Below are 24236 nucleotides of genomic sequence, written 5' to 3' on the forward strand. Positions count from 1 at the left end.
GAATTTATCGTAGCAGTATAAAAAAAATGTAATTTAAGAAAATTTAAATAATGACGTATTATCCAATTTTTTACCACCACTCAACAGATATTCTACCGCCAACAGCAATATTAATATTTTGTGTTTCGGTTTGAACGGTAAGTGAGCCAGTGTTACCGGCTCAAAGGACATAACATCATAGTTCCCAAGATTGGTGGCGCGTTGGCGATGTATAGAATATATAGGACGGTGGTGACATTTCCCATCAGGTGGCCCACTAGCTTCCAATTTTATAAAAAAAATAACCGTCAAGTATACAAAGCTTAATCAACATTGAAATAAGTTATTATATAGAAAATATGTATTCCTAGACGAGTGGCTATTATGAACGCGACCTATCATCTATTAGAAGCCCAAGTTTGTGTGCTGCGGGATTGCACCGCGAGAGTGTGTGCGTCTAATGCATCGCTAGATTATATAACATAGAGCTGACTGCAGATTAAATTAAACATAGAAATTATTATTATTTTTTATTTGTCTAACCGAATTAAGGCAAAGATTTTTTTTAAATGCTTAGCATTTTGAGCTACATTATTTTTTTTCTTCTATTAAAAGTTAAGTGAATATTTAATCTTTAAAAATAAATATGGTTTATGATACTCTACAAGGGTAAAAAAATTACAATAACGTTTCTGAATTAATAGATGGTTTTTTTTTATAGAATAGAAAGGCGGACGAGCATATGGGCCACCTGATGGTAAGTGGTCACCAAACGCCCTTAGACATTGGCATTGTAAGAAATGTTAACCATCGCTTACACCACCGATGCGCCACCAACCTTGGGAACTAAGATGTTATGCCCCTTGTGCCTGTAATTACACTGGCTCACTCACCCTTCAAACCGGAACACAACAATACCAAGTACAGCTGTTTTGCGGTAGAATATCTGATGAGTGGGTGGTACCTACCCAGACGAGCTTGCACAAAGCTCTACCACCAGTATGTATATTTATTTATCGTCTTTTGAATCATGCACTTTCTTTCTCAAACCCAATCGTGCCCGTAGTTACATTGGCTCACTCATCCTTCTTACTGGAACACAACAATATACTATTAACTACACGAGCTAGCACAAAGCCCTACCAAGCCCTAGCAAAAGATATTAACATTCAAAACAGAAAATAATTTTATAGAGACATAACTCTCATATTAAGAGAGCTTAATACCTATATATAAAATGTTATACATATTATATTTAAGATATTTCATAACATTATGTAACATGAAACGATCCAAATTATGTTTATAATTTTCATAATGATCAGCGGTAAAAGAAACGATGGTGAAAACATGCATCGGTTGAAATTCTGCCCCATATGTATCAACCGACCCCTACTGAACCAGCGTGGTGGACCAAGCTCTTTTACCCAGCTGTGGGACGACAACGCATTGGCAATAGAAATAATGGCTAATACCTGTTATAACATTAATTTGTATTATTCCTACATAAAACATTTTAGTCATTCGAATTTAAAGAACCTTTTAACTTTTGTGTGAAATCATTAAATTACAATATTTTATTATTTAGGAACATTCAGAAATATTCTTTGAAATATTTTTACATATTACTTATAAGTGTAAAAAAGTCAGAAATGTGTGTGTCGTCAGCTCCATGTGGTGTCGGTGCGTGCGGTCCGCGGGGATGGGGGGTTGCGCGCAAAGACGTTCGTTGCTCCCGCGCAGGTCATCGACTCTTTCACCGGCGCGCGCGCACGCGACCGCTTTCGCGCGATAACACAGACTTTGTTCATTTAGAACGAAACAGACATACACAATTGTTCATGTTGAAAAGGGACGGTGACATAAAAATGTCTAATTAATGTAACTATTGCGTGCACTGATAGCAATAGCTTTTTATCGTTAACACGTTGACCGTTCTGCCGAATCATACGAGACGTACAAATCTCTCTTTCGTTGTATTAAAGAATAACTTTTCATATTACATAACGGACATAAAAAAATGATTTCACTTTATTTATTCTATTTTCTAATCAGAATATATTCAAATATTTTAATCGAATACAATAAAATTAATGTACGCCAATATACAGCATAAATAATTATAACATTTTGGAGAAGATGGTGGAAGTGTTTTATCAAATGATAACTTTTAGTGCATCTTAGTTTATAAAGTGCTTATTTGGCTGGAAATTCACTTTCGATGAATCTCTTTTAAATTATTGCAATGAAAATTCTACTGCAATGAATATTATATTTTTAATCTCGCACACATCGGCACAAATCAGACACATCCACAATATTCGTCTTGACGTTTGCTAAAATCAGGACTTAATCAATAAATTTCCTCATAATCGCTATACCTTATTATTTCATCTTATTTTATATAGTATGGTAACCTTCTCAATAAATATATAATATAAAATATTTATTCTAACATTTCTAATGAATCTCCCAATAATATACTTCTCTTTAAACTGAGCTCCGTAGTGTGATTTAAACTTATCATTTTACATAATGGACAAATTCATTAACTGAAATATTAAAACATTTTTTTTATTAATTTTGCATTAATGACAAACATATTTGCCATTACAAAATATTTATTCCGACAGATATAATTAAATAAATGAAAACAAACCTCACACCAAATTAATTGGATACTATTTATCTTATTATATTTTACAATTGATGGATGGCTTAAAGTGCATTTTATAATAAATTAAGTTTTAGTTTAGGAATGAATTATTTATTACAAAAATCCATTTATTAAAAATTAACACATATGTATCAGCATTTTATCTAGTGTGTATAATTGTTTTCGATTTTTATTGAAGAAACACTTGTAGTGTTACCATCACAAAAAAATTAAAAAATAACTTACACGGTTTTAACAGACAATCAGTGACAATCCCACGAGAACTTTTTTCGTTTTAATAGTTTTGCAAGTATTTTTTTATTCAGAGCCAACTTCATCAATGCTACGGTATTTTTAGAATTTTGAAGTAAAACAGTTTGTTTTAAGTGCTTACAATATTTTTAAGAAATAATATTTTTCGTTTATTTAACGATCAAATTTGAATCATCATTTCTCTTATTCATTTCTCTATAATCATAATATCTATATAAAGAGCCGAGGCCAAATGTATAAAATACGTGGATCTAATCAGAAGATCGCGGGTTCAAATTTAGACAAGCACTTAATTTGTGTTTACAATTTATGTGTTCAGTAATAAAGGAAACAATGTGAATAGTGCATATGTCGGATAAGATTATGCCACGTATATAATGCCACCCTGAATTGAAGCAACTTTATCTAATAACCTCAAAACTTCTTAAAAAAGAAGCATTGCCAAGCATTGGGATATAGAATATTAACGAACTGTTACTTTATTTGTTTCAACTATAAATACAATTAAAAAAATCTAATAAATTTTATACATGGAAAAATGGTTCAGCTGAATCGTATTCCTCTTCGAATTCTGATTCGTATCGTGATATAGATCTAAATCTGTTTAATAATATTTTCAAATACGGGGATTTTTTTTAAAAGTTAATTATATCTATTACAATTAATAAAAGAGACTGTTGAATATTTAAACGTCACAACGGCTATCTGTATATATATAAATTTGGCAGATATTGGTGAAACTCGTACTTTTTATCTTAAAACTCGTCGTGGCAAACGGTTATATGCAAAGATGTGACCGAAGCCGTTAGTAAAAGCTAGTAATAAACATTGTGCAATATATTTTATTGCCATTATTGCATCGCGAGTGAATTGGAAACTTCAACTTAATCTCGTGAAGCAAGTAAGCAGTAACATCGTCACAGTGTCACTGTCGCTTTCTGTCACGCGACGCAGCGCAGGCGCAGTGAAAGGAGCGGCCATATTGGTCACAGATAACAATGTTAGCTTAGGTTAGGTTAGTTTGATATTTGAATACTTTCGCGTTATTCAAAACCAAATTTTATATCTCTTAGATTACACATATATATGTAAATTTTTGGTAGCATTTTAGAGAACTAATCGTTATAAGATTTACGACACTTAAATATATATAAAAATTTACATATCGTGCCTTATTTGTCTTTTTTTTTCGGAGATATCTAAACTGAGTACTATGGTACTAAAAATGTATAATCAATACATTGCTTTTTAAATAAATAATATTTTGCTTTTCAGATCGGAAATAAATATGTAAATGAAATAATACTATATACTTGTAGAAATATTGTTATATCGAGAGCGCGGTCTGGTAGATTGGTAGGCGCTTCCTCAGACGTGTTGTCTTTGTGTAGAAATTTATTAATAAATAAACATTCTCAACTTAAACAGTTTATACAAAGCAGTATTGTTCATAAAACATACAATATAAATCATGTTCTTCAAATTTCGATCACGGGTTACGGGCGGTTTATTTCAAGGAAAGGCCGACAGTAAACGCACGACATATTAATCTACTTAATATCGTACACAAGTTTATGGGCAAACGCAAGCACTCTCTATTCCTGTTCCTTATAATTTGATAAAAAACAAATATCATATTATTATTATAGTAGAAAAATACCTAGGATACAAACATATTAATATATTAGTTTATGTATCAAACCTACGACCTTATTGTCATTAAAAAGAATACACCCGCGTGTGTCGCTGCTGAGTTTTTTCAGAGAATAATTTCGTCATACATAATCTCTTGGAGGTCAAAACTGGAGTGAATAAAATAAAATATAGAGTAGACCCCACTAGTGGAAAGTTTTAGAATTAACTGGTTTTATTACCTCACACTATCTATAACTGTATGATTATAACTGTAATATTACATCTTTACATAACAGTTTCGTGAATAAATTTAAGCTACGATCAAGTTCAAGTGAGCGTTGCTTGCGAGTCGACCTCACACGTGACGCCATAAGATGGAATGAGATACTGTAGTATTTCGAATTATATTTTGTTTATTTTCAAAAATATATACTTTTATTTAAATTCAACAAATGAGATTCTTGAGACAGCGGTTTTTTTTTGTGTGTAACTTGATATATTCGACAATTGTGAGCCGATTTTAATTCTTCTTTTAAATTGATTATATACCTTAACGCTGGTACCATTTAAAAAAGAAATAGTGTGGCATTATTCCACCTAAGGTTGGAATAGATTCGCGGATTTATCACTTGTTATCTCATTTCAGCAGTGCTTTTCGTTGTCTCATTTCAGCAGTGCTTTTAGTAAGGCCTGTAAATAATGTTATTTAATAGAGAGGTTGTGAACCAAATTTCCGAAATGAACACCGTCTCAAACGTAATTGATTGAGTATTGTAAATATTTTAATTACAGTAATATTGTGTGTTATTTTTAATAGTCATCTTTAGCGTAACATGTATAACAAAACTTTTAAGTTTTATTTTTAAGTGTACAGGCAAAGTCGGTGTTTATTTTGTTTTTGTAGGTGGTTACGTAATGTAAGAGGTATAAGCAAAAAATAATTAAACTCTTATTTAAGACAACAAAATTCGTGACAATATTTTCTAAACGATCTTTACCAACATTTTATTTTGTGAATGAACTTAAATCCTTATTTGGTTTCAGTTATCGAAAATTATAAAAAAATAATAATTACGTAATGAAAAAGTTTATTTTCCTAAAAACCTCGAATATGTAACTAGCTTTAATTATTTATCTTAACGCATGAATCTTGATAATTGTTGATAGCCAAACAATGGTAAGGTCATTGTTGCATTGTTTTTTTAATATTTTTAAGTATCCAAACTTTAACGTTTGGATTCCGGTCGTTTTAGCGGGAGGCCAAGCGATAACCCTCGCGATATTCATCAAGCAAAACCATCTCGTGTCCTTAAATTATTCTTACGTTAATTTAAGTTTAAAAATAAGCAATATTTTTCCAGATATATCATTATCTACATGCATTAGCAAATTAATTTTTGAATATTAATTACAGCTAATCATTAGCCAAACGTAGCAAGTGTTTCTATGTTGTTATTATTATTATGTCTATTATTTGAATATATTTATCAATATAAATATATTTTGTATTCGTCTAACATTTTAAATTGCCATACAGCTAGCTAATCTACACGTAGACTTAACAATAAACAACCAAGGTCAGAATACATCAAAACATTTTAAGTAGGCTGAACAACATTCGACCAATAAGATTATATTAAAATTAAATTTTAAACAAGATGTGTTTTTGAAATGTGCGTGAATAATTTTTAACATCAAAATATTTTCAATATAATAAAAGTATGTTAAACAGTTAGATTTCACTCAATTGAAATAATATTTTGAATAAAAATAATTCATGTGTTGCACTAAGAATAAAAAAGCCCAAACTACACAAATTAAAAATTAGTCCACCAGTAATGGCGATGAGTCGATTGCGCAAACCATCGTAAAGAGTTTTGCTCGGCGTATTATTTATTGATTGTTGAAAAACAATGGAGCTGGCAGTGAGTCAGTGGGTCAAGGGTGTGTCCTAGTTACGCAGTCGAAATTCGCGGGCTACAGCTGTCAGTTGCTAACCTCAACGTATAGAGAGGGGCATGCGTCGATTCGTGTTAATTTTTCATTTATTTTGAGTGTTATGCTCTTGGTTAACATTGTGTTATTCGCTTTATGTATTTATCTCATAATAATACATTACTAGTAAGCAAAAAAATATAATTAAAAGACTTTTTAAAGTAATAATATAATCGTCAACAGAAAAAGGAAATTAAAAAACACTATGGAATAAAAAAAACTTATTACTCGACCTTATTTATTTGAATTTAATTATCAATTTTAAACAAAAATATTCAATTTTAATGATACGTAAATGTGTTAACATTGAAATCTGACCGAACAACCTTTAAAAACTGCGTTAAATTTTGTTATCTTTCTTTAAAAAAAACCTTGCCAAAATTGGAATGAAAATTATCGTTTCCTGACCAGACAAAATTGTTTTGGTCATAAAGAAACACTTCCTACCTATTAAATTAAACCTTTATGGGTTAATATAAGCTACATGAAACCTTTATGGGTTAATATAAGCTAAATGAAATGAAAATTATATCATACAAATTATTAAATAACTAAAAAATCATTTGATATCAGTATCGATAATAGTTTATCACTAACAAAGTCTAAGACAGCGTTAGATATGCGTTATAACGTAAACCAAGTTTAAGGTTGAATGGATTTCGGACACTTGTCAGTGAATGTTACACTGGTACACCCACATGCCGCGGCGATGCTTGCAATGCGAGGTCAGCCTGACGGCTATCATGATATTATAAGCCATGGCTAAATAATGTAAGAGCAAATGAAAAAAAATCATATGTAATGGGAACAGTGTCGCGACTTAGTAGGTACATGTTGATTTTGGAAATTGTAATTGAGTTTTTTTTTACGGCCTTTAAGAATAAAAAAAATGGTTAAAAAACTATGATTTTGATGTCTTCATGATCGCGAGGGCCAACATGCGCAGGAAATATTACAGTGTACATTTTCACCAGAACGCACATACATCTGGGTACTTGACCTGTTTAGTCTGATGTTCGTACCAATAATTAAATAAATTGATCACTATGAAGTGTTTATGGTATTTCTTCACCACACGTGTCACTTAATTTAGACCACAGATGATGACCAAGATATTATACCCAACCAGGTCAAAAGTCAAGCAAAACAGACCTAAATAATGAAACTTGAAAATAATTTATAATTATTTCGCTATTTATTCTTACACATTTAGTCTGAACACTGCTCGGACTACTATTTCTTGTCAAAAAAATGTATCAAAGACCTTATTTTGTTTCTAATTTCTCCTTAATTCTTTCAATTAAAATACATATGTCGGCGCTTTTCAATTCATATAACCATAATATAATACTTAAAGTGACTCAGTGTATAACAAAATATAATGACACATTACTAGAATGATAACGCCCTTAAGTAGATTAAAAAAATTACCTTAAAAAAAAGCTTCCATACATTTAAAAGTAACCATAAGCCGTGCTTTTGTTTATAGTATTATATATTATTAAGTAATCTATTATTTTTAACATCAATATTATTAATAATATAAGTACTATATAAATTTACAGTTAACAATATTCTAATTTATAGTAAAATTATATAACCCCATCTAGCGGCAAGTAGATAAAAATGTGTCTTGAATCTACCTTTTTGATTTATTGACTAAACATAAACGTTGAACAAAATTCAAAGAGAATTTAGGCACTACGTTTATTTGAACCACATTTAGTGAAATGGAAGATCCAGACAACAAAATTACAGTTTTATGTTTAGGACCAAAAGGGTCGGGAAAAACTACATTATTAAAAAAACTTCAAGACGCGGATGGGATAGACTACACATATAGTCCTGTGCCAACAATTGGGACAAATATTTATGACGTTAGCTACATCAATAAAAATGGTAAAAAGCAAATGCTCTCAATTCGTGAAGTTGGCGGGGAAATGGCAACGTTGTGGAGCAATTATTTTGATGGTATTGAAAAGGTCAGTGAAAGAGTTATATCATACTAAATTAATAATCATATTTTAGAGGTATCTAGAAAAACACATTGCATAATATGGGTAGAGTTTTTTCCGTGTATTTATTTTGTTCCAGGTAATATTTGTTGTGGATACGTCCAACTTGTGTCAAATATCCGCAGCAGCTGTTATGCTATACACATTATTGGCTGAACCGAAGTTGAAGAATGCTAAGGTTTAAAGCTACGCTAATAATTATTCAATACAGGTACATTTGAAAATTGACAATTTCATATATGTAACTTTTTATTTTTCTTCAAGTTCATTTTGGTGTTAAGTAAAATGGATGCAGCGTACAGGCAAATGCGAAACGAGGCGTTACTCATGCTTCAATTCGCTCGACTCAGCACTGAACTACAAAATGCACCAATTTTGCTCGAGGCCTCGCCTTTAACAAGCGAAGGATTAGACGCCCTACGGTCACACCTCGCAGAAACAAAACGTACAACGAAAGTAACTAATTAAAATATTTTTGTTAAATTGCGTTTTATTATCCTTGACCTACAAAACTAATTACATGCCAATTTAATTAACGCAAGATGAATAGATACATGAATTATCGCGAATTGTTTGATAAGATTCAAAACATTTTTCAGTTCTTGTAAAAAAACTTTATAATATCTACAAAAGAAAATTCTTTGGTGTAACTCTTGAATTGAATTTTTTTATTTTAATATAAATTCTCAAACTTTATCGAAAAATCGTGGAGACAGGTATAGTTTCAAAACAGCTTATAATGTCAAAATTATTATAAGTATTATTTTTAGTATTTCATTCTTCGACCTCATTGGTTGAATGCCACCATGTATTCTTTTTTGTTTGAGTTTTCATTAAAATTATTAAATATTTTCTATTATATAAGGGTGATTAATTATAATATTAGTTACTTATAAATCAATCCCAATGCTCTCAGTTCAAGCTATAACAAAACGCCAGACTTTATTATATGACAGAAGTTTGAACGTAAATATGTCAAATAAATCATTTGAATTCGTATTGATTATTTATTTTTAAACATATTTTTAATAAATACTAAGTTATTTATTAGACACTTGATCGATTATGGACATTTCAAGACTATGCCGTAGTTGTATGCGAGAAGTGGCGACGTGGGAAAAAGATAATTTTAATGATAATGCAGTAGAAATGTTTTGCTTTAGTACAAATATTAAGGTACATACTATTTTCTAATATTATCAATTCTGTACTCTTTAAGAACTTATTATTCATTAATCAGATTTTATTTAAATGTTGAATACATTTCAAATTGGTAGAAATAAATGTATTTTATTGAAGAATATTAAAATTATGCATAATATATTTATACACCGTTTTTATTGCATTTTATAGATTTCAGAAAATGAAAAGCTACCAAGACAGTTTTGTTATGATTGTGTTATAAAAATAGAGTCATGCTACACATTTATAAAGGAAGCTCAGAATGTAAATATTACACTCAAAAACATTGCTTCTAGAAGTGAAACAAGCATTATTATTGAACCTGACACATTTAAAAGCATGGAACCAGAGACTAATAAACTGCGATTAACTTTACCCGAATACAAACTATCCATTGGCATAACTAATTTTAACAATTTAAACAATTTTGATAAAACTGCTTGTAATTTGAGCAACTTAAGAGATATATCGACAAATATTGTTCCGACTGTCACCACAAATTGTAAGCCACATAAATGTTCTATAATGTCCAATGAAGTTTCTAATAAAGATGATAACAATTCTAAAATGAGTAAGGACATTGAAAATGTATACTCAAAAGTATTGGATGAGACAAAAAGGATTATTTGTCCAGCTTGCAGAAAATCTTTTGTGTCTCAAAAGTGGTTTACTAAGCATATGGAGAAGGAGCATTCGGGGCACAAATATACCTGTGATCATTGCCCAAAGTGTATGTATTGTATATATATTATTTGAAAAAACCAGATCTTTAATGATCCAAAAAATTGATATATAAAATAGTATGTAAAATTGTATAAGAATCCAACTATTATTAACCTTAACAAACCTTATTACTCGGCTTGAAGCTTTGTAACTATCCTAAAAAGGTTCTTTTACATATTAATAATATATGAAATTATAAACATTGCACAAATATATTTACTCCCTGACTATGCATTTATTTCTTTTGTATGGAGATAGAAATAAATAAGCAGATACAAAAATTAAAATGAAAATTCAAAACAAAAGTAGAAGTGAAGTTATAAATAGAGATGTTTGTTACTATTTAGATTTCTGCTGCTGATAAATCCATCTAAATTCTTTTTAAACATTACAATTGGACCTAAAATAATTTAATGGAATGTGTACTGATACAAACCTCTTACTGTTTCAGCATTTTCCAAACCGTATCAACTAGCATATCATGCAACATCACACTCAGAAGAGAGAAAGTTTGTTTGCAATACATGCGGAAAGAGATTCAAACATCACAAACAGTTGACTATACACAATAGAGGACATTCAGACGTCAGACCCTTTGCTTGCGACAAATGTTCCATGAGGTATGGGAAAATATATTAACTATTTTCAATATTGTTATTCATATAGCTAGGGTATTGTATGTTCGAATTGGTGGTTGTTTTAAACTTTGACTATATATAAGTCACTTCGTATCAGAAATGAATAGTTCAAAATAATATAATAATATTTTACTGGTGGTAGAGCTTTGTGCAAGCTCCTCTGGGTAGGTATCAATCATAGGCTAATAATGTATTTTATTAAATATTAATATTAAATCAAAAGCTAATAATGTTATCGTTAGCTTATAGTACAGAGTGATGATAAATATTTTGTTAATATAAAGATATGTTCATACATGAAGTGCAAAAATGAGAGTTATTGTTTCTGGTGGCTCATCTCTTGGCGGCAATAGTCAGTAAGATCTATCGCTGTCGTTGAAAAAGTGTTTGTTAGTACAGCAGGGCCAATAAATTTGATTTTATTTGATATAATTGATAGTAAACAATTTACTAAAATATTGATTGTTTGTCAGTGTATTGAAATGTCATGTACTAATTCACAGGTTCAAAAATAAAAGTGTACTGAAATGTCACATGAAAGTTCACGAGGAGATCAAGCAATACCTATGTTCATATTGCGGTTGGGGATTTTCTCAAGGTAAGCTGGATAGTTAAACGTCTATTTTTCTATAATCTTTTATGGTAACCTGAATCAGTTTTTCAGTGTTGGAAATATCCTATTTTATTTTATTTATTATCATACTAATTTCCGCCCGTGGTTTCGTTTTCGTGTGAGGTGTAAGAAGATGCTAGGTACCATATGTCCTTTTCTATAACGTCTGTGAAAATTATACATTTAGGCAATCGGTTTATTAGTTAAGACGTGAAAGTGTAATGAAATATGTATAATAATAATTTTAACCCTATTTATCCTAGACATATAATCTTTTGTGATAGGACTTTGTAATGCCCATAAATAATATACCCAGTAATCCTATCGCCAAACTTTAGTAGGTACTTCCGATCAGTCCAATTAAATTTGTACATCGATTACACGTAAAGCCAATCGCGACATCAGAAATGATACATCAACGGCACGGACAACACGTCTGTGAACACCTGATTAATTAGGATCATAAAAAACTCAATGCGTTGTATTGCTGTCACGACTTAAAAGGATAAGTGCGTCGGAGTACACGCACGTCGTAGATCCAATAGTTGGCGGCGCATTGACGTCGTAAGAAATGGTTCAAATTCTGTACTCGTGGGTATGGGCGATGGTGACTTAACCCTGTTGTTGTTATTTCCAGCTCACAACTTGGAGGTGCACCTCCGCACGCACACGGGCGCCAAGCCGCACGCGTGCTCGCAGTGCAGCTTCCGCTCGGCCGCCGCGTCGTCGCTGCGGCGCCACCTGCGGCGCCACAGCGGGGCGCGCCCGCACGTCTGCGCGCACTGCCGGAAGGCCTTCCACGACGCCAGCGGACTGGTACGTGCAGCGCAACACAGTCACCCAAGAGGAGCGAATACTCGTTTCATGCGTAATGCTCGTATAATGTACGACGTCGCCCGCAGACGCGCCACACGCGCACGCACACGGGCGAGCTGCCGTACAAGTGCCCGGGCTGCGCGCGCACGTTCGCCGACAGCTGGAAGCGCAAGACGCACCTCATGCGCGCGCACCGCCTGGCGCTGCACGACATCCCGCGCATGCGCACCGACGGCACGTGCGCGTGAACCGAGCGGGCCGTCGGCTGCCGGCACTACGGAGTGTGCTTTGAAGAGTACTTCGTCAATATATCGGCCGTATTGTTTGTTATTGCAGCAAACCACGTTGGTTACATTTAGTCCACGAAAGCTGGCTTTGTGTTACAAAACAAAGAATCCTTTTAAATAATTTTGCAATTTGAAAATGTTAGGAGCTGCAAGTCTCAATTCAAATGTTTCGCCTTGTAAATGCGTTTTTGCAAATAAATTTGGCGTCCTGATGGCGGCATAGTTTTTATTTCCTAAGTTAAATTTATTTCTCAACGACTAACATTTTTCAGTACATTCATTATGTGAGATTATGTACAAATAGCTTGTTTTAAATTAAAGTAAACATATTCAAATTGAAAAATAAGCCTTGAAATAGTTGTTTAGCGGGTGATTATTTAATGTGTCTTCTTCTTTCGGATGTCAAATCAACAATGACAGAAAGAGCCAAGCGGGGCTTAACACGTAGACAGAGAAACTAATAGACCAAGGGACCGTGAAGCCGCGATTGAGACAGAGATAGTTTGTCAATGTGTGCGTATAATGTTGCCATAGTAACTGCATTCCCTGTTTTAGGAGATTAATAATTTCCAGGATTTAATTAAAACAGAATGAGGTTATTAAATTTAACTTTTATTCATTATACATTTCTTTAATAAAAATATTTTTTTGTTTTCCAACTACACCCAAAGACCGTTGCATTGTTTGTTTTTGTTTCTGTTTTCAATAGTACTTGAGTATTATTAAATGGTACTGGATTAGCATTCTCCTCAGATGTTAAAATCTAAAACACTCAATTAAATTATTACTAAAGAATGGTTGCCACATATATTTCTATGTTAACCTCTTGACTCGGAATGTAATAATATTATAAATTCATGAAGAATGTTAAATAATGTTGTCATTAGGAAATTATAAATAGGAGAACGAATGAATTAAAATAACATATTTATATATAACGAAGCACTTTTTATTTTTGTTATTACATTATCGACAATGTAAACAACATTGTCGATAAGTCGATATTTTTTATCGAAAGTCGTGACACTTTTTTAGCTGACGCTGGCAGCACTGACATGATAAATAATTATAGGTTATCCTTTAGGATTTTAATGCAATATACGATTTCGTCATGCTATGGCATATATAAACATCACTGAGAAACTATATTTAGGGACAAAACCGTCGTACTTACGCGTGAAAACAAACGCCGACAATTTTCTTCTTGCTATCGCTTTAACATAAAATAATACGACAATGCACCATTGATATGATATAAGGATTGTTTTTCTGTCTTTTCACTGGATTAGAATCGTTTTCTAACATAAAAATAAGCAAAAATTGAACAATAAACATAATGAACGCACCAACTGTTAAATTAGTCAAGTATCAGACGAGCCAAATTGTATTTAAAAAAATTTATAAAATAACTAAGGAGTGAATTAAACACATCTGAACAGATTTGGATGCTCAGTTTAATTAATTATTGAAATACATGTACGATGAATGTATTTGCTTAGTTATGTTTTCCAGTAGTCCAACGACAAAATACAACGATGCATTTTTAGGTTTTTATTGTAAATGTCCTTCGTGGTACTGGTTGCATAACTAGTTTCTTAGTGTTTCTTAGTGAAAAGTGGTTACGTGATAAGGAACAAAAGATTTGATAATTATATCTCTATTTATACCATTTGTAATGTAATTTTCGTTCTCTTTCTTGTCTAAGCGAGAAGGAAATCGTCAATGCATCTATTAGTTTCTCTGTCTACGGTTTAACAGAACAGTTGCAAAGCAACGTTCATAATAAAGGTCGATAATTTTTAATTATTTGTCATACGAAAGTATTCTTATATTTGCTGGAATTATTGTAAAAGTTTTAAATAAAACGACTTACTGAATAAATAGTGATTATTTTTATGTTGTACACACAGTAACGGAGACATCGATAAAATTATATTTAACATTACACAGGGAAGCACCAACAATCTACATCTATTAATAATACATTTTTCAATAACGAAATAACGAAGACAGTCTTATTGTACTAAAAATGTATATTTATTGGAAGATTAAAGTACAGATTCCTACGAAATATGAAAACTTTTTTGATACACACTACGCTAGGATTCTCTGGTATAAATGTTATGCTACTGCTCCATCTTCGTTAATATTAAAGTAAGGGTCTAACTGCGGCATAATTTCCGCATCCAGAGTTGTCATAAACCTGCGGCTTGCATTTACATGCGTTTTCCATCTACGTTTCTATCACGATATAAAACACCCTGCCGGCGTCTGTGTTCCTTGTTACAACTAGGGTGTTTTAAAGACGAGGAAACTCCATCAACCTAAGCCTGTATATATACTCAAAAGCTATTTCTAAATTAAGTAGTATGTGATTAGCACACAATGAAGGTACAATGTGCGCTATCTAAGTTGACCGCCTTGATGTAGGCGTTTCGAGACGTTCGCGCATCGAGTACTTACGAAATTGTGTAATCTCTTTTTATAGTATAGGTAGGCGGACGAGCATATGGGCCACCCGATGGTAAGTGATCACCAACGCCCATAGACATTGACAATGTAAGAAATGTTAACCATCGCTTACATCACCCATGCGCCAACAAACTTGGGATTAATATGTTATGCCCCTTGTGCCTGTAATTACACTGGCTCACTAACCCTTCAAACCGGAACACAACCAATACCAAGTATAGCTGTTTTGCGGTAGAATATCTGATGAGTAGGTGGTACCTACCCAGACGAACTTGCACAAAGCCGTAGGGCACTTGTAATCTGCAACATCAACGTTGGCACTCAACTATTTTCTGTACGACCAACGTTCGGTCTTAGTGCATAATTTAACGCTATAACCATTTTCCGTTCAAAAAGCCATTGATTTGTCATATTAAGCGATAATCGAAAATAGATCAAAATCTAATACCATTTAGTTCACCAAATTAATAACAAAACCTCACTATCGCAATATCTGCATAGCAGGACGGCGGAACATGGAACACTAGCGTTACTCGAATCCAGATGCAATAGGATATTAATCCTTACACAAACTACACCACGCACTATACTACCCGGTAAGGTACGGTATGTTGAATTAAGAGCTAGACCCTGGATTTTGACAATATTTATGTAATAAATATACATTAGTAGAATGATTTATATGCAAGAAATCCTATACATATAGATTTATATATTGATAGACCCAAAAGTAACCTGATATTATTTACAGTGTTTTACATACCAAACTTTACTTGGACTACATCAATAGAATATTTTTGGAGTTTGCAATATTAGAATAAAAGCAAGGGAGCGGAGCGGGGCATTGGGATTTATAATGGCCTTTATAAAGCAGGGCCACATACAGTTTAAACAGTTATTTGCACATTTTGCACGATATTCGACCACTCCACCTTCGAAGGCACCAAGTAAAATGCAGGAGCTACTTTCTGACCGCAGGGACACTTGCAACCTGAAATATTAAGTGAAACATTTACTTTCAACAATAAATACAATTAAAGCTCATGTTAAAAGGCATATTAAACAACTTTTATTATGTTTTTTTACATATATATGATAGTTGAAAGTTGTAGCTACTAGAGTTTTTGCTCGTTCTTCATTGCACTGACAGTAGCTTTTAATTTGCTAAAGTTACCCACCAGCTTACATATGCTGTAACACAAATTTCGCAAAAAGACAACATATTCCAACTTTACCTGAAAATTATTGAATAAGTTCAAAAATTAATTCAAATACTCAACAGTATAATAATTTACAGTTCTTTTATATCAAGCATCTTTGTTCTAAAGTATGTCATTGATGTATTTTAATCAGCCACATTGTTGCCTACAAGCTTATTTGTCCAAGTCCTCGACTTAAATCTTTTGTTTATTATTCAACATTAATTTTAAAGGGTTTAAAAATCAGCCGCTCAGCCAGCGACAGCGCCCCACGCTCCTCTCCCGAGAGAGAGGAGTGAACGATCATCGAGGGCTGACGGCCGAAGCCGTCGCCCGCCTCACGCTCAGGACGCCGCGCCACGTCTCATCTTCGCGACTGGTACGATCACACGTAGTGTGTTGATCTCGTGAAGAGCTTACTATAGAAATGATCCTATGAAGTAAGGTCTTAACTCGGTCCCTTCGGCGAGCCGGTGTCACTCGTCGCGCGAAAATCTGGCCAGCGCGATTCAGTATCGCGGTAAAATTATACAGCGCCATCTAGTGGCGCATTTGCAAACTAACATGTACTAAAAAAGAACAACGCGAACAAAATTTTATGAGACATTTGATTGACTAAAAAACGTGTTTATAATTTGATCATGTCTACCGTTTGAATCTTTTAATGTTCGAATATTTTAGACGACTAAGTACGAAGCGCGTCGATGAGACAGATAACTAGACGTCTGACATTCCTAAGACATAACACGTGAATATTTTTTGATTTTTTTAATTGCATAAAATACAATTACCACAAGTAGTCCAAATATCCACCATACATCCTAACGAGACCTATGTTGACTTATAGTTCACTGAACAGAGAGTAATTTTTAAAATGAGACAAAAAAAAATAAGCTGTCGGTAAAAAGTTATGACTATATGAAAAAAATTATATTTTTTTTTATTTACTATTTATTTAAATCCATTTTAGTTGTGCGCAGCTACTCTTTATGCGGCGCTAATGATGATTCATCGATAACCCAGCGAAAATTGAAGATAACTCTATATTTATCCCTATCGCACTTAGCAAATAATGCGCTAGAGCACAAACGCAATCGGTTTTTACCTGAGTACCTAGAGTAGTACCAGGTACTACGTGAAACACGCGTTGCGTTTTATTTGTTCCGGGCCTTTATCAAAATATATTTCAGCGAAAACCTAACACTTGACTGTGGACGCCAAGCGGCCTGACATTACATGCGTTGTTTGGTTCAAAATCTGCGATGGACAGAATTATATTAACGATATTTTTGCGCAAATAAAAGTCAAACAACATGACTTTTCATTCAGTTATAACTTTTTACCGATTGCATATTTTTGTTGCTGTCTGGTTATAATGACTCAGTATGTAGTAGACTATTTTATTACATAGGTCTCGTTAGTGGTGGACATATGGACATTTTTGGTCATTCTCCTTTACTGTTCTTCTGAATAACTTAAGGAACATGAACAAATAAAATTATAGCAAAATGCTGGCCAACTCCTCGAGTTCTAACTCCTTAAACACTATAAATAACGTGTAATATATTTCTTTGCTTTTAAAATTGGATGTTTATTATGTTTTAGAAATATTTTTAAGCAGTAAGTAACGTTTTATTTTAATATTTTTGATTTGTGACAAAATATAAAATAGACTTTATGAAATGAAAACAATGATTATCACAGAGATTTTAGAGTTTAAAAAGAATGTTAATAGGAATGGTGAATATACATTACTTAATTCTTATAGTAATAATAGATGAAAACAATGATTACTTTAGGGACTTAAAAATTATTCCCGCTCATCAACCTGATTCGCGAACAATATCTTCTACCTTTTTTTTGTTACAATATATAAAGGGTTTAAAAATCAGCCGCTCAGCCAGCGACAGCGCCCCACGCTCCTCTCCCGAGAGAGAGGAGTGAACGATCATCGAGGGCTGACGGCCGAAGCCGTCGCCCGCCTCACGCTCAGGACGCCGCGCCACGTCTCATCTTCGCGACTGGTACGATCACACGTAGTGTGTTGATCTCGTGAAGAGCTTACTATAGAAATGATCCTATGAAGTAAGGTCTTAACTCGGTCCCTTCGGCGGGCCGGTGTCACTCGTCGCGCGAAAATCTGGTCAGCGCGATTCAGTATCGCGGTAAAATTATACAGTGCCATCTAGTGGCGCATTTGTAAACTCACATGTACTAAAAAAGAACAACCCGTACAAAATTTTATGAGACATTGGATTGATAAAAACACGTGTTTATAATTTGATCATGTCTGCCGTTTGAATCTTTTGATGTTCGAATATTTTGGACGACTAAGTACGAAGCGAGTCGATGAGATAGATAAATAGACGTCTGATATTCCTAAGGCAAACAATGTGAACATTTTTAATTTTTTAAATTACATAACTGTTCCTCTGGATTGGCAAAATAATAACTAAAATATAATATGTTTTATATAAGCATTCGATAACAACAATTCGATTACATATACGCGATCTTAGCTGAATTCAAAGATTATAGCGCTTTAAATCTGTGCGTTAAATTCAGTGACTTTTTTCAGCATTTTGAACTATTTCCGCGGTCCCGTGGTAATAGTGCTTAATTATTTACAGGATTAAATGAATATGAATGTTAACTCCTATCGTTATGATTCATAGCTAACCACTATAAATACATAACATTTTTTGTACTTATGGAATTGGTTTTTATTTTGTTTTGAAAATAGTGTAGGCAGCTAGCGGTTATATTTTTGATTTGTGACGAAATATAAAGTAGATCAAGTTATGCAGACAACAGCCATGTGGATTTTATTCGAAAAATTAACACAGCTATATTAATTTTGACAGGCCGGATTTTTTCGAAAAGACAGCCTGCTATATGACAAGTTGATATCTTCTATAACAACGGAGATATGGGCAGTCAAATAAAGCCAATTTAACAAATATTTTATGCGAAAATCAGTCAACGTAGTGTAAACTGCAGTCAATATCGACATAAACTAAATATCATAATTGCAGAAGTCAGCCAACCTATAAGGCTGTTTTTTACAAATTTCAATTTGTTAAGAGGCATGGATTATCGTGGTATGTAAAAGACAGCCACTCTAAGATCGGTGTTTTTGGTAAAATGATTTATTTCTTAGATAGAAGGTGGCTTTCTTCAACACCATCCAGGCCTATACCTATATTTTTTTAATTACTAAATTTACAGAAAATTAATATATAACCGAAGAGTAAAAACGCTTACAACTCGATTTGTACTTTTTCCCAGATAGCTGCTTTTTGCATTAGTAGGTCCAGATAGGCAGAAAACAATGATTACTTTAGGGACTTAATATTTATTCCGCACATCAACCTGACTTGCGAACAATATCTTCTACCTTTTTTTGTTACAATATATAAAGGGTTTAAAAATCAGCCGCTCAGCCAGCGACAGCGCCCCACGCTCCTCTCCCGAGAGAGAGGAGTGAACGATCATCGAGGGCTGACGGCCGAAGCCGACGCCGCGCCACGTCTCATCTTCGCGACTGGTACGATCACACGTAGCGTGTTGATCTCGTGAAGAGCTTACTATAGAAATGATCCTATGAAGTAAGGTCTTAACTCGGTCTCTTCGGCGGGCCGGTGTCACTCTTCGCGCGAAAATCTGGCCAGCGCGATTCAGGTTTGCCGATAAACGGTACAGTGCCATCTAGTGTCAGGTTAGATAAAGTTTATTTTAGTTTGTTGGTTATTAAAAACAGAAGTACGAAAAGCTATTGATATTATATTGAGATTATTATTTAAGCAACTCAAGGGTTGCTAATTAAAAATAAATTTAATTAATTTTGTCACATCTCTCGTAATAAAAGCTTATGTAAATGAGGGATTAACGACGCAACGCCATCTTGTGACGGATAACAAAACTATGTAATTATTCAAAATTTAAAACGAAACTAAACGTAACGTGGATTGATAACATTAAAACTATCGTTTTAGGTAGTATGAATAGATAGATTAGATATGTATTTGTTTGTTATGAAAATATTATAAGTGCTTCGATTACCTTAATACAGCATGTTCATTTCATTGATGTGATATCATTGCTCATTATTAACTTCAGGCGCCGCTTATTTTATTATTTAATAACAATGCAAAGTAAACTAATTTTTTATCTATTCTATTAAAATATCTACTAAATTTAGGTATCTAAACGTACCCATGACCCAGCTGAAGCTACCGATCTTGTTGGCACATTTTGGGCAATGCAGCTTCCCCTGTGGAGAGTTCTGCACGTCCTTCATCCAGGTCATCGGCTCCACGAACCACATGAGGCGGCAGATCTCAGGGCCGTCCGCACGAGCCGCTATGTTTGCATCGACCATATTATTTTCATTGTAACCATCAAGAACCTATAATACGACATAATCTTGATAAGTCCCTTCCCAGAAGTCGAACTATTAAGGAGCACATTTGTAGCTTCTACATATAGTCGATATTCGTAATGTAATTATGAAGGGAACACATTCATATAAAAGTCATTATATACGTGTAGATTGGTAGTTACATAAAGGTCCAGTATAAAGCATGTAAAAAAAATCATAACATATAAACATATTTAGATATTTTTTTAAATATATATATTGGTAATTAAGCGTTGCTAATTGTTTTTCTAAATTTATACGTCTATACTGCGTCAATTATAGCTTTAAGTATTCAGTTAAACACATTTTCGCCCTATAAGTGACATTATGGCAGTTTCAAAGGATCCTAACAGACCTCAAAAGGTGTGATTAAGTAATTGTCAATTGGAATTACCTGACTAGGTCCTTCATCGCTATCCAGGAAGCTGTTATCACTCTTACCCGGGGTAGTTTCATCACTGGAATCATCAACCTCAATCTCACTGTCCATTATCTGACAAGCGAGGCTTTTCAATTTCTCTATCAACAGCTGACCATTTTCAACACAATTCAGAGCGGTCTGCTTACTCGGTGGTGGACGAATGTTTTTCTTGGCCAGTTCCACCTTTATATGCTTCGGTAGATGAGGTATGATGTTGCTCTGGTTTGCCACTATCCTGCGACACTTCTTGCAACGGTACACTATTGGGTCAGGTCGTTCGCGGATCAACCCAGGGTCTGTTTTAACTAAATCGGCAAACAGTTGGGGTAATATTTTCACTGTAAATTGGAAAATCGTGGTTATTGAAACAAAGAGTATAAGTGCAGCTTCTGTTATGAAATCTCTGAAATAAACTAATTTGAGATAGAAATAGTTATAGTTTAAGACCATCTGAAAGTTCAGTTACTATCGTATATAATAGTTTTGTTTGCATTTTATTTTGCCCAAAATTAAAGTTTGTAAAGTGTCAGGTATGTTCCAAATAAATTCAATCATTATTATTGTTTGCTTGTTGGTTTGTGATCGAAGACTGTTTGTTAAATTTTACCGATATAATTTGGTCCATTGTGATTTTGTAATAAATAGGAGAAATCTTTTTAATAAAATCTAAAAATAATTAACTTGTAACATAACATCAAAAACTTTAGATTATAGCATATATGCGCCTTTGTGTTCCGGTTTGAAGAGTGAGTGAGCCAGTGTAATTACAGGTACAAGGGACATTAAATCTTAGTTCCCAAGGTTGGTGGCGCATTGGCTATCTAAGCGATGGTTTACGTTTCTCACAATGCTAATGTCTAAGGGCATTGGTGACCACTTACCATCAGATGGCCCATACGCTTGTTGGCCTATTCTATAAAAAAAAGACTTATATAATAAGTTTATCATTTACAGCATTTAAAACATTTCTCAAAATGTAAACACAATTTCTTTTAATATACACAACATTGACAAATCATATTTATTAAAATATAATTATATATTAAGTAAATATAATAAAAGGTTCTTTACAAATCATGTAAACAATACTTGACATTTAATTTCAACTGAAAATATCTCTTTAAAAAAAATTTGTTATTTATTACCTTGCTTTAACTTCTGTCCTGCCATTTTCAATCTAAATTGTTTGAACCTTGGGTCATCCTTGTTTATTCGATAGCCCATGTGTCCAAACAGTTTGAGTTGGGCAACAAAGCCAACATTAGGGCCAATGAACCTTCTCTTGGTCTTTACAAGCAGGAACGCATCTTCATAGCAAAGACTATACTTCTCCATCACATATGCTATAACTACAGCTGCAGAGCGGGAAACACCAAAGTAACTGAAATTATTTTAAATTTGAATTACTGTCGATTTTTTTTTAATTTAGTGTTATTTATGCATCCAACTTTAAAGATAATAAATACATATTTTAACAACAACAACAAATTTAAATAATTGATTGTTTCATTTCCTTTATTCAACTGACAAAATGGACAAAAATAATTCTAATAGATATTACTAAACGTAAATATTTATAAATGAAAAATTTTAAGTTAATACATATGTAGTAAAAGGCTGAAATGGTGTATCACATTGTATTGCTAGACTACTGTTGTCCTAATTATTTTTTATTTTATTTTTACAACCATGGTGTTTTTTATATCAATAATATATATGTATATAATATTATAGTCAATATCTCCCTAGTCAATATAGAATTTAAACCATAGTTGTTTGTGGTTAATAAAGTTTAAATAAATGTGACTATTTTTAATTGATATTACCAATGAACGAGCACCGTTCCCCCATTTGTAATTGCTTCCTTGATAAAATCATTGCTCTCTGGTAGGTGACTGATGAGATCCTCCTTGGGGACATCAGCTACTGTAAAGGTATACTAGAGTTATTTGACGTTTGTTTGTTGACACTAGCCTTTCTATTTGTCATATATATAATAATACTTTAATATTAAGGTATTATTTAAAAAGTACATACATTTCATAAATTTAAAGGTGAGTTGGCTCCTCTCCAGTATAGATCTCGGTAGCGGTACTAGGTCTACAGTGAGGATGTGTGACACTTTTAGATGCTCTAATGTTTTATAATCTCTAGCACACGCAAGATTACCTGCAAAAATAAAAATGTAAATAACTCTATGCTGTTGTGTCAGGCATCAAGAGTTGTCATACATATACATTCTCTTATTGGATTCCAATATTATTTCGTTGATAGTATAATTTTGTTGAAGAATTACCTAAATAAAGTCCATCATCAATGAGATCCACACTAACGTCTAAGTTATCGTCGTCAACATTATCGTTTTCCGAAGCATGAATTTGTACATCCGCTATTTGTTTTGCCATTTAGTCTGAAAACACTAAAACAAAAAAATCTTATCTTAAAATAGTCGCAAAAAATAGTTCAAAAGAAATAGAACGATATGCAAAAGAGATCTTTAGAACGCTAGATTAGACACATTTTATACAAAAGCGGAGTGTAAACAATTTATACCTTTTGAAGAAAAATCAATAATCGTTAAAATGGACTTGTTCAATTTTCTACCAAGGTTCAAATTAGATTCTAATAAATCGTTTATTTTATTGATTATTAAAGATACACATGTATTGATTAAAGAAATATAACTAAATAATACGATTACGTGTTTTATTAAATCAAACCGAGTGTGTAAAACCTATACCCGCGCAAATTGAAAATTGAAAATTTGACATTTGTTAGTATTATGACAGCATACGATGACATTTGCCAGATATGATACAGAGACATATGATATTGCCAGTTAAAATATTTTGTGTTATACCTTACATGGTATATCGTTCATATATATCATCTTCGTTCGTATATTTCATCGT

The 24236-nt window shown here is 33.0% G+C and overlaps 3 protein-coding genes and 3 non-coding genes across 7 annotated transcripts in view; 2 read left to right on the top strand and 4 right to left on the bottom strand.

Moving 5' to 3' along the window:
• The window catches only part of LOC126774532 (ADP-ribosylation factor-like protein 16), a 28480-nt gene extending 19459 nt beyond the window's left edge, over nt 1-9021 (top strand). The window contains exons 2-4 of the mRNA XM_050496099.1: nt 8309-8520; nt 8633-8731; nt 8818-9021. Coding sequence (XP_050352056.1) covers nt 8449-8520; nt 8633-8731; nt 8818-9021 — 375 coding nt within the window. The 5' untranslated portion in view covers nt 8309-8448. The remainder of the gene's footprint in view (nt 1-8308; nt 8521-8632; nt 8732-8817) is intronic.
• Nucleotides 9022-9567: 546 nt separating this feature from the next.
• On the top strand, nt 9568-14643 carry LOC126778151 (zinc finger protein OZF-like). Its single transcript, XM_050501581.1, has 6 exons — nt 9568-9729; nt 9907-10465; nt 10910-11078; nt 11600-11694; nt 12347-12525; nt 12612-14643. The coding sequence occupies exons 1-6, from the start codon at nt 9619-9621 to the stop codon at nt 12771-12773; spliced, it is 1275 nt and encodes a 424-aa protein (XP_050357538.1). The 5' UTR covers nt 9568-9618; the 3' UTR covers nt 12774-14643.
• An 89-nt stretch (nt 14644-14732) lies between these two features.
• Nucleotides 14733-24050, bottom strand: LOC126778182 (dual specificity protein phosphatase MPK-4-like). Of its 2 annotated transcripts, none has more exons than XM_050501649.1 (8): nt 23878-24050; nt 23621-23734; nt 23362-23493; nt 23151-23250; nt 22470-22705; nt 21298-21662; nt 20699-20891; nt 14733-16275 (listed from the first exon to the last, which is right to left on the bottom strand). In XM_050501649.1, exons 2-8 carry the CDS (start codon nt 23727-23729, stop codon nt 16172-16174), a joined length of 1239 nt encoding a protein of 412 aa, XP_050357606.1. In that variant the 5' UTR covers nt 23730-23734; nt 23878-24050; the 3' UTR covers nt 14733-16171. The 2 variants fall into 2 exon arrangements, with proteins under 2 accessions (XP_050357606.1, XP_050357597.1); XM_050501640.1 differs by having other exon boundaries at nt 23621-23743.
• On the bottom strand, nt 16730-16933 carry LOC126780122 (small nucleolar RNA U3). The gene has a single exon (XR_007670436.1). It is a non-coding gene; the product is annotated as a small nucleolar RNA U3 (small nucleolar RNA).
• On the bottom strand, nt 18375-18578 carry LOC126780128 (small nucleolar RNA U3). Its single transcript, XR_007670440.1, has one exon. It is a non-coding gene; the product is annotated as a small nucleolar RNA U3 (small nucleolar RNA).
• Nucleotides 19918-20101, bottom strand: LOC126780061 (small nucleolar RNA U3). Its single transcript, XR_007670424.1, has one exon. It is a non-coding gene; the product is annotated as a small nucleolar RNA U3 (small nucleolar RNA).
• Nucleotides 24051-24236: the final 186 nt, after the last annotated feature.

Source organism: Nymphalis io, chromosome 2 (assembly GCF_905147045.1).
Source record: "Nymphalis io chromosome 2, ilAglIoxx1.1, whole genome shotgun sequence".
Lineage (NCBI taxonomy): Eukaryota > Metazoa > Arthropoda > Insecta > Lepidoptera > Nymphalidae > Nymphalis > Nymphalis io.

What these genes read in the sequence shown, in the direction of transcription:
- LOC126778182 (XM_050501649.1), bottom strand. Translation starts at nt 23,729, where the DNA reads ATGGCAAAACAAATAGCGGATGTACAAATTCATGCTTCGGAAAACGAT. An exon ending in CACCTTTAAATTTATGAAAT is followed by an intron (nt 23,251 to 23,361) that starts GTATGTACTTTT and finishes ATACCTTTACAG; the next exon opens with TAGCTGATGTCCCCAAGGAG. An exon ending in TAGCTTCAGCTGGGTCATGG is followed by an intron (nt 16,276 to 20,698) that starts GTACGTTTAGAT and finishes TTAATATTTCAG; the next exon opens with GTTGCAAGTGTCCCTGCGGT.
- LOC126778151 (XM_050501581.1), top strand. Translation starts at nt 9,619, where the DNA reads ATGGACATTTCAAGACTATGCCGTAGTTGTATGCGAGAAGTGGCGACG. An exon ending in GCTTTAGTACAAATATTAAG is followed by an intron (nt 9,730 to 9,906) that starts GTACATACTATT and finishes TGCATTTTATAG; the next exon opens with ATTTCAGAAAATGAAAAGCT. An exon ending in CTGTGATCATTGCCCAAAGT is followed by an intron (nt 10,466 to 10,909) that starts GTATGTATTGTA and finishes TTACTGTTTCAG; the next exon opens with CATTTTCCAAACCGTATCAA.